Source organism: Crassostrea angulata, chromosome 6, assembly GCF_025612915.1.
Source record: "Crassostrea angulata isolate pt1a10 chromosome 6, ASM2561291v2, whole genome shotgun sequence".
Classification (NCBI taxonomy): Eukaryota; Metazoa; Mollusca; class Bivalvia; order Ostreida; family Ostreidae; genus Magallana; species Magallana angulata.
The window spans coordinates 46,149,024-46,159,903 of NC_069116.1; the positions used below are offsets into that span (position 1 = coordinate 46,149,024).

A 10,880-nucleotide genomic window follows, 5' to 3' on the forward strand; every position below is an offset into this window, starting at 1 on the left:
AAAGTTAGTTCGATCATTGATTGATCGGTACTTATCGATGTTTGTTGCCCCTAAACTCGATTAAATAAGTTCCAGTGTTTCAATAGAAGGTAATTCGAATTAAAAGAAATTAAAAGGGAAACCAGTTAATTTTCAATTGTGCTTTAATCAAGAAACACGACTTGTTCTATGTTTGTCTTATCAAATTATCAGATGGAAAATAAAATATTAAGGTCAATTAACTGATCTTTTAGATACCGAATAAAGTATTTAATTTTAATATGTAAACGGTGTGACCGTTGGACCGAGCGCAGATTTAACTCAGTGCAGTTTGATTTTTGTAGAATAAAATTTATTTGAAATGCACAAAGTACGATCCGCCTGGTTGGCTACTCAAAGCATTAGCCAAAGTTTAACGAAACGTCGCGTGCTCAGTCTAAATTATGACGTCGTGTTTCAAACGTAATACACGTTTTATCTTCGGAAATAGCCGAAGAGAGTTACGTTATTCCGAACTTTTTTTTATTTCTTCTTTCATTGTTTAATCAATTTAATTCATATAAACGCCGCAGTTGAATACTTTATTGAATACTTTATTCAGTATCTAAAAGATCAGTTCCTTGATATTAATGTTTTTATTTTCCGTCTGATAATTTGATAAGACATACATAGAACTAGTCGTGTTTCTTGACTGAAGCTCTATTAAAACTTATTCGGTGTCCTCTTTTATTTCTTTTGATTCAAATTACCTTCTATTTAAATACTGGAACATTTTAATCGAGTTTAGGGGCAACAAACATCGATAAGTACCGGTAAAATAATGATCGATTTAACTTTTTAAAAACAAAATGGCTGCCAATATGGCGGCGCCCATGGCTGGAAGAAAATTTTTTTGGCCTTAGTACCCCTGATTCAACTTTCATTTTTCAATGATTTTGTTATATATACATGTTACCATTAATCCTCGCTTCGCGAAGCGGGCTTCGCCCGCCTCTCGCTGCGCTCGGTATTACAGCGGCATTCATATGAATTAAATTGATGAATAATGAAAGAAGAAATAAAATAAAAGTTCGGAATAACGTAACTCTCTTCGGCTATTTCCGAAGACAAAACTTGAACGTTTTACGTCTAAAATATGACGTCATAATGTAGACTGAGCACGCGACGTTTAGTTAAACTTCGGCTAATGATTTGAATAGGCAAACAGGCGGATCCTACTGTGTGCGTTTCACATAAATTTTATCCTACAAAAATCAAACTGCACTGTGTTAAATCTGCGCTCGGTCTAACGGTCACACCGTTTACATATTAGCTAATTTCTTTTAATCCATAGAAAGACATATAAGAATTATTGAACACATTTAAAATGTTTAACTCTATGGCTAGGATGATCAAACATGCAGAAAAAGTAAATAGGGTGGACAATCTAATTTTAAAAAAAAGAAAGAAAAGGGGGAAAAGCATCTTCGCTAGCCAACATACATCTTTATCTAAGTAAAAGCTACTGGAAGACATACAAGTAGATTCCTAAAATAGTATGCGTTAGAAATCAAAACACTATTCTCTCTTTCAAAAAGATACAATAAAAACAATGAATCTTATCTATGCTGAGTTTTCAGATAACTTTTGCAGCAAATTGGAATATGAAAACATCAATACTGGATAAGGTAACTTCTTAAATGCACGATAAAAATCAGTTATTCGTTAATTTTATTGTTTTAAATTTGTTAATCAAACCTGAAAACAGAACCCCCCCCCCTTCAAAAACCCCCTCCAAAAAAACTGATCAAGGACTGTCAAGATCGGCATGTTTCACGTACTTTCTAAAAATTGACATAATTGAACATTTACCCTGATTTACAACCTCCGTGTTTTTCAATTTTTACACCGAGGCCAATTTCGCGGAGGGCGGGTGAGGCGATACAGAACAGCCGCACGAGAACATGCGCAAACATCGTTCTTTCTCGCAATTTACCGTTGTGGACGCCATTATCGTTCTCCGAGAGAGGGGCCGAGATTTGGGAAATAGTTCGAGTTTTGCAGCGGCAAACGCAATCAACACGTGTGGGAAGGTACTGTTTCTCTTCAGTGACATGTATGAATGAGAAATGACGCGTTTAAATGGTCACATTTATGAAATAAATAAAAGGTCATTATAGGACGTCCCAGACGCTTTTTCCAATAACAAGTTCTTACCACTGTCAAAACAACATCGTCTGCTATAGATACGAAATGCTAATTCGAATTTCCTCGGAAGATTGTCTTGTGCAAAATTGGCATTTCTTTAAATATTCAATCACTTTTAGGATGTGATGATTTAACGGATGGAAAATGTAAATAAAAGATTATTTCAAAATACTTTTTATAAAATGAAATATGTTTAATATTTCTAAATATCAGGCAGTTATCATTTGGAATATTTGAAAATCATGGAATAAAAGAAACAATTTATGATTTGAAACAGTCAACTTAAGGCAGTATAAGTCAGGGTTTAAAAAAAGAGGAGAATTCAGAAATACACTTGAATGTATTAAAGTAAAAAAAACTACCCCAATTTACTACAAATATTTTTTTCTTTGGAACTTGTAGTTCATTTTATGTTTGTGATACATCTACATAAATAAAAAGTTAAGATGAAAATGTTCATGCATAAAAATAAGAGGTTCAACATAGAATTATTATTTTTAAAGTAAATTCTGTTAAATTAAGTAAATACGGATTTACTGGGTGCTTGTTAATAACCAGAAAAGTTTTGCTGTATAAATGTACCTATATCGCTATTTATATCAAAATATGAATATATTCTACTTTTCCTCATTGGTAATGACATTTATTTTCTGCTATATATCTGTCACACAGAGTGAAAAATAATTGTGATTGACAACTATCAATAAACTACTTGGAAAAGAATTCCAAATTTTGGCTAATATTTGTTGAATTATAGGAGAATGTCCACTGAGGACAACAGCAGTGATGGAATGACATCTGTGTCTACTGCATCACTGGTGGTGGAACACATGCCCCTGTCCATAAGCCAGCTCACAGAGAATTCACAGCCTGAGGGGGTCATGCCCTCAGATGGAGTTCTGACCATTGCAGTGGATGCAAACAATTCAGTTCTACAGGAGTCATTCTCTGGTAGGCAGTGAAATTTTGAAATTAAAAAATAAAAGACATCACTGGACTAAATGATTTTAACAGCATATCATATGTTGGCATCAGCCAGCAGGCTTATCCAACCGTTTTTGCTTTATTAAAAGATGTTTTGAATATTAAGAATTCTTTCATAATGTTTAGGAATTTGTAATGAAAAAATCAAATTGACTGATATATTTGAATAAATAGTAATGTCTTCCTGTCTTTATTTCTTAAATTTTGAATGTTACATTAATTTCTTAAATTATTTTTTTGAAATCATAGGTAGTGATCAGGACATTAAAGATGAGCCTCCCAGCAAGAGAGTACGATATGATACAGGAAATGGGGAACTCTCACAAGACCAGTCTATAAAGGTTTGACAACTAAATTAAAATTTAAATTACATGTGGGTATAGTCCACTAATGCATTTTCCATAGGCGGTAATGTTAAAGTTAGGGTTCATAGCTCTGGCCCTAATTTTCGTTCAGCAACGAGGAGCCTCTTGTATGAAAGCTCATCAAATTGGATCTTTCCTGTTTAAATTTCGTGGTGTGAAGTCAGTTTCATTTTCCGGCAAAATGCGTCTGTATTGAAAAATTCTGTAAATGAAAGTAAAAGTATTTTACATTTGATGAATGGATGACAGCAGACATACCATATATCCTGTTTTTTTTCGCGTGTCACAAAATTTGCATAAATGGGGAAAATGTATAGCATTTTTAATTTGCGTCAGTCTTCTTTTGTGATTTGAAAGTTTCATATAGAAAATTATACAGAATATATTTTCTGTATATTAGATTATTTGCAATTTAAAAGACATTGCGAAAAAAGCCGGACATACCGGTACAGTATGACAGAAAAATGTTTTTTCTTATACATGAATTATGTTACTAAACTTTCATTTTTCACTGATTTTCTTGATACATGTACCAGTACCATGAATCCTCAGTATTAATTTATTACAGCCTTGTGTTTTTATCTAGAATACAAGTTTTAAAAAATTGCACTCTGTGCATGCTTCTTGCAGAGTCTCCTCTTCACAATAAATAAGGCAATCTGTATGAGACTGGATGGGATAGAGAACAGTATAGAGATCCTAAGTGGTCGCACCAAGTATCTGGAGGAGAAGTTAGAGGAACTGATCAGTCATGTCAAGGACAGCTCCCCGGGGGACCACAGCAGCACCCAGTCCAACCCCTCGGTGGGCTCCATAGTACAGGCTCAAGCTAAGGGGTAGGTACTTAACTCATGTGTGTAAACTCTGTTATACACTATTCAAAGAGGGAATATTTCAATGACAATCTGTTTACTCTTGAAATAAAAATATTAACATCTTGATATTAGCATGCAACAACAAAAAACTTTAAAGCCAAAAAAAATTAATGTTTCTGCAGCACCTCTGCATCTGGTCTTCCATTTTGAAAAGGGGAATAATTCAATTTTCATTTTGTAAGTCAAACTTTAAAAATTGAGTTGATTTCTTTATCAATGAAAATTAAGTTACCTGCCATCCTGATTTTATTTTGTCCTAAAACTATTGCCTAGCTGACGTAAAGTGGAGGGCAAATTATTTATCCCAAGGAGGCTAATTTATCAATGTTGCTCAAAAACACAGTCAACATTTGTTATATATTAAAAAAACAAACCAAGAATCAAGACACCATTTACTAAATATCCTCAGCATCAAATGGTCTCTAATGATATTCTGTTGCCTTTTGGAATTATGCTTCAGATGTCCGACCTGGTTCCTTGTATCAGTTATGCTAGTAAACCACAGTATGTCACGTCCGTTGTTTACTTGCATTCACTGATTGCAATTATGATGTCACCTTGTTTTGGAGTCAGGAAGGTTTATTAACATTACTGTCAACAAATCTAGGAATCAGAGGCAATTTATGATTGAAATGGTAGACATATTCTCTGGATACTATTCCTTACCGATCAATATTTGAAAAAGTATTGACCTGTCAATATTTTTCAGATGAGCTAACATTTTAATTATTGACTTTGTCTATGTAGAGATATAAAGTTTTAATATACTACTGAATATAACAATTTATTATAATTTATTTATCCAGAGCTGTCTTGGTTGGACTTTCTCAAGGAACAAAAGTAGAACCACAGAGTAGGTTAAAAACACTGAAAAATTTCCTGAAATAAGTGTTGTAATTCAGATTGTTGATATTAGTTACCTGAAAATTGCTGTAGAATATTATAAAAGAACCGTTAACCTAGTCAGTCCTTTAAATTCCAGGTCCTATGAATGGAATGAGTACAGGAGTGGAGAGCATACAGAACATGGGACTTGGACCTAATGTAACTCTAATCACCCTCAACTCAGAAGGTTTGTACATCCAGTATAGCATCTCTTACTGCTGGAGACTTGTATTCTCTGTGATTCATTGATGGAGACAAATATATGGGATCAGACCAGAGTTTGTGAAGATTTTATTTATTGTCACATACTGTGTTACGAACACAAATACATCAGAAAAAAAGTTTTTTCTCTGTTTGCTATTTTGGTATTAAAATATTGACAATATTGTAAAGCAAGAAACTAGTAATGTTATGTTAAATGATATATTTAGATATTTTGATTTAGATTTTATTTAAATTTAAATATATTATATTAAAAAATGACTTTTTAGAGGATTTTCCTCATGGAACCTGGCTTGGAGATGAGACAAACCCAGAGATGCGAGTCAGAGTCCCAATAACTCCCAGGTGAGAACATGTTATGACTCCTGTTAACCATAACATATCCAGAAGTATTTATCATCATCTCTACACATAACATGATTTAAGAAAAAGTAAAAAATGTATAGGTATTAGAATATAATGACTTTGGTTCATGGTATTTTACAGTGATTTACTGCACATTCATTCCAACTGTCGGACTCCAGAAAAAATGGCGTTGACCATGTTAGATTATTTATTTGATCGGGAAACTCAAGCTACGTCAAACCTGTCTGGTATGGGGAAGTATGGAAAGAAACAGTTAGATCCATTGATGATCTATGGAATCAGGTGTAAGTACAAATACTGATTTGGAATACTCAGTATTTAGAGCAGTTGAAAACTCTAAAGATGTAATGTTTGTTTTGTAATCTTCAATCACTAGTAAATGAATTTTGATTTGATAAATAAAATGTGCAGGTATTATTGTCAATTATTGTCAGATTTTAAATAGCTTGCACCAAACAGAGATGAAAGGAATATAATGTACTTCAGAAGTTACCTCCCTTTATTTGATCTTTTATATGTTATTTTAGTTTTATAAGTTTAGCACTTTTTTATATGTTTTTATAAAATTGTTTGCTGTGAAATGGGCAGTTCTTGGACAAATACTTATGTATTTCATAATAAACAAAAGTAGAATCTGAAGAAATTGAAAATCTTGATGTAGTCCTAATAAAAATGATTTTCAAATGATTTTACATGTGACAATTTTGATTTGTTGTTTACATTAGATCATTTATATATTATCAATGTTCAATAGCCATTAAAACCTATTTATTCAGTATTGTAATTTTGGAAAATGAAATAAAAAGCGCATTTTTATTTAATATACCAATAAAGGAGTACTTGTGAATAGAGATTTGTATTAAGTGATATAATAAGTAGTTACTTTTGTTATTTCAGGCCATTTAATCCACAGATTTAACATAACAGAGAGTGACTGGCATAGAATAAAACAGAACATAGACTCTAAGTGTCGTACAGCATTTCGTAGGAAACAGCGGGGAATGCCTCTGACAGTTAAAGCGTTCCGAGGGAAGGCCACGCCTACTTATGTCCAGATGAACCCTGCTGACAGCTCCCTCAGTGATGAGGACTCCATGCAGGACTCAGAGCTACACATTAATGTAAGAACATCACCTGCATATCTATTTGTTGGTTTTGGAATCCTCTCTCTAGGATTTGATATCAATTTTTATAAAGCCAAGTGATATAAACTCTTACAATAATTGCAGTTCTTCTCGATGGCATGGCAAATTGACATACTTTGTTGAAATTTTAGTCCGTGGATAATGAACCAATTTTAATAAAACAATGTTAATTTGTCCTGCAAAAGACCAGCTACCATCTTTTATCTGCTAGAGGAAATTACACACTACTCTCTAAATGGATCAATATCATAATAAGCAGGGCAAGATAATTCAAGTCAATATTATGATACCCATTTAGAGCTGAGTAGAATAAAAAGAAATGCAGGTAAGATTTTATCATTCATGTTATAGCATGATCAAGACCTGAAGCACACTGTGGCAGCAATGGCAGGTGATGGACTCCCACCTGGAGAGATCCAGATCCTCCACGCCACTCCGGAGCAGATCTCCCAGCTCCAACAGGCCCATCACATCCAGATCCTGCAGGGCGACCAGGTCATACAGATGCCAGTCGGTGTTCCAGTAAGAAGCTTTATCCTGTTTTCTTTACTCATAATAATTTTATAGCAATTTATCCCTTTCTCTCATTCCATTTTGAGTTTCTGATTTTCTTAAAGAAAGAATTAAAACTTAGGATTTGCTTTTGAATTTGCTGAAACATATTTTCATGCATTTTCCTTTTTAATCAGCTGTCTCAGGAAGATACACAAAATATCCAGGTTGCTGTCTCACTTCCTCAACCCACGAGCGTTCAGGTTGCCACGGTAACAACAGACAGTGGGGAGATAGTGCAGATTCAGCAGTCCTAGCATCTGTTTGCTTCTGTCAGCTATCAGAGGAGAAATCCCAAGAAGTCCCAAAGTCTTAGATCCCACTTCTTGCATGTCAAATATTAAGGGAATAATCCCAATGGACTTGCACAAAGGATCAAAGGACTTACACAAAGGATATACTTACTACCTAGCGATCTGATCATCAGTGTTTTCATGTCAACTTTTACGGGAGTAATCCTACAGGACAGAAAAGGCTCAGTTGCTCAGTCTTTTACCCACTGTGTGTTCGTAAGTTAGTTACTAGTAAAAAACAGAGAATACGTTAACTGTGTGCAGTTGTTGGATTTCTCGCATCAGAAACAATGCTCAGGATGTCAGTAGCTAAGGTTTAATGCTGGACGCCAAAGGAACACTGCAGTATTTGTTCTGTATTTATGTTTTCTATGATATTTGTTTTGTTTTTCCTTATGATGCCTTTATATAAACGCACAGGTCTCAAAAGGCCAGTACATGTCATGTTTATGCATGTACATATAATTCATATAGATAACTTATTAATATTTATTTGAAAATGTAGTCTGATTTTTGGAAATTTATAAGTTTTATTTATTTCTATAGTGTTTATTTGTGACACAGACCATTGAGACTGCAGCGAAGCTTGAGGACTTGTAAATTATCTCTTAGGTGAAAAATGAACAATACAAACCAAAGGGAAGTTGTGAAATGTATTATAGGTTGATGCAACGCAAATTAATTTTTTTTTTTAACTTTTGCGTTCAGAAACTGGACTTCTGTTTTTCCTTGGGTGGGTGGGTGGGGTTGGGGGTATGGTCAGGTTAGCATCTTAAAGGGTATGGAACTCTCATTCTGATACATTCCAAAGCATGATCTATGATTATAATTTGTATTTTGAGTGAGACTAGAGGGTGAAAATTATACAACTTTCCTCCATTATGTTAAAGCTAACTTAATGGGTTCTTCAAACATATAATATTTAAGTGTGTGTGTCGATCTGCACATAATTATTTTTTATTTTGAATACATTTCTTTGTATGGAATGATTTAATGATGTACTTGTGTCAATATTTTCTCATACAAACATGTCATCTTGCTCAAAATTTACAGATTGAATGTGGAATACTCAAAATATTTTTATTTAAGATGATGAGAAAATATATGAAATGAAAATATTCAAATTTTGTCTTTTTCTTGGCATACTGTTCATGTGTATCACAAATAGGGTATAAAATACTGAAAATTTGACAGAATTGATGGTTTTCATTCTCGTTAGAATTTACAACCACTTGTCCATTTACTGTTCAAAACTCTGGAGCAGTTGATTGGCCATGCCGTTCCTGCTAAAAGAGAAAATCTCCTGCTTATCTACAGACTTGAGAGAGGCAGATCAAGCTCTGTGTTGTGTATTGTTGCTAATAGTGACTGGCACAGTAGTGTTGGTCCAGAAGGCAATGACTATATATATTATGATAAGTATCAAATTTGGCTCCCACCTGCAATCAGTCTAACTGCTTGAAAATTAGTGGTGTCTTTTCCACAAAAGTGTGAAAATGCCAGGGAAAGAAATCCCCCTTGTATCTAAGATAAAAACATTCACATTGATGGTATTAATCTTTACTTATTGTAGGGGTACATAGTTTATAAATATGCATGTACCCAATAGACTTTTAGCTCTGTCCCGCAACTGAAATACAGTGTACTTGAACACAATATAGTTTAAATTTTCCATCAGCTGGTTAATGTATTTTATCAAATTTAAATATATACATCATATATTATATAACTGTGTGTGAAAGGAAAAAAAAAGTACTGCACTCAGCTCATGTAAAGCAAAAGTCCAGTATAATTTGGTGTGAGCTCATTTAACCTTTCATGATGGTACTCTTCTGTATCAAGCCTGTCGCATGACATACGTTTTGGTAAGAATATTGGACATACATGTAATGCAAACCAAATTTTACCAGCAAGAAATTTTTACAAAAGAGCCATGTTGTAAATATTTCTAGCCACGAGCAGTCCTTAAATGGTTGTTTCACCAACACAAATCTGGTGAAGGCTTAGTCACGAACATAATTCGCTGCGAACCAGATTATTGGAAGTAAATCGCAAAATAAAATTGTTGCAAAATAAATTTGGTTCACTGTAACAGTAATCTTATAGTATGTAAGCCGACAAATTGTATACAGTTTACTTCAGTAAAAAGACAGAGTCACAAACTAGAACAAAATTTGCCATTACTGGTTCTATCTAATGATTGATAATGCATTAAATATACAATAATTACGATTCAAGTTATGGATCCTTCTTGGGAAGTGTTAATTTAATGAAAAAATAATGAACATAAACCACATCATAGCTTTTTGTTTTTGTTTTTTCAATCTATCTACTGTTTAAAGAAGGGGCCGTTGACGTATATTACGGGATATCGTCCTTTTTTAATACACAAAGTCTTAAGGTCAAGATCTCTAAGGGTGCTTTCCATTTAACCAGCATCGCTGGATTTCTAAATGATTCCTGAGTGTCTTTTTGATGCTGGAACCTTTTTGACGTCATAATTGATTTGTTTAATCTTTTCCCCCCTACTTTATGGCTTTAAAGATGAAACTATGTAGAAAGTGAAAGTTTTTTTGACATTCTACACTTATATTAAATTATGGAAAAAGTAATCTTGTTTGTTTGATGCCGTTTTTGGAGAGACTGTAGGCATTCTAGATGTATTTCATTAATCAACAATAGACAAAATTAACTATTTTTTCCTTCATGTTATATTGAAATTGACAGTGACAAACGTGGTGATTCATTGTTTACCAAAATATTGAACCCCGTTACACCCTTTCAAACATTGTTATGAAGCATCATTGAAAGAGTTTTTTATATCATGAATTTCATAAACCTGTAGGCATCTTTCATTAAATAGATCTTGACCACAATTAAAGTATTCATAAAATTTGGCAAAAATTGACCCCGACGTGATTTGAACACGCAACCTTCTGATCTGGAGTCAGACGCGCTACCGTTGCGCCACGAGGTCGCATGGATCAAGCAGGGTAAAAATGAGCGATATAAAGAATTGCTACAGAG

General features: G+C 33.7%; 1 protein-coding gene and 1 non-coding gene across 2 annotated transcripts; one reads left to right on the forward strand and one right to left on the reverse strand.

Annotated features, from left to right (window-relative positions):
• The first annotated feature begins 1,376 nt into the window (after positions 1-1,376).
• Positions 1,377-8,989, forward strand: LOC128187547 (protein BANP-like). The gene is made up of 12 exons (XM_052857967.1): positions 1,377-1,387; positions 1,872-2,051; positions 2,924-3,117; positions 3,400-3,491; positions 4,146-4,351; positions 5,197-5,243; positions 5,373-5,462; positions 5,767-5,842; positions 5,984-6,147; positions 6,761-6,984; positions 7,360-7,530; positions 7,698-8,989. The coding sequence occupies exons 1-12, from the start codon at positions 1,377-1,379 to the stop codon at positions 7,815-7,817; spliced, it is 1,575 nt and encodes a 524-aa protein (XP_052713927.1). The 3' UTR covers positions 7,818-8,989.
• Positions 8,990-10,758: 1,769 nt separating this feature from the next.
• On the reverse strand, positions 10,759-10,830 carry Trnaw-cca (transfer RNA tryptophan (anticodon CCA)). Its single transcript has one exon. It is a non-coding gene; the product is annotated as a tRNA-Trp (tRNA).
• Between the last annotated feature and the right edge of the window lie 50 nt (positions 10,831-10,880).

Bases quoted from the DNA above. Each gene is read 5' to 3' on its own strand.
- LOC128187547 (XM_052857967.1), top strand. The intron at 2,052-2,923 runs GTACTGTTTCTC...GTTGAATTATAG, and splicing joins CAATCAACACGTGTGGGAAG to GAGAATGTCCACTGAGGACA. The intron at 7,531-7,697 runs GTAAGAAGCTTT...CTTTTTAATCAG, and splicing joins AGATGCCAGTCGGTGTTCCA to CTGTCTCAGGAAGATACACA.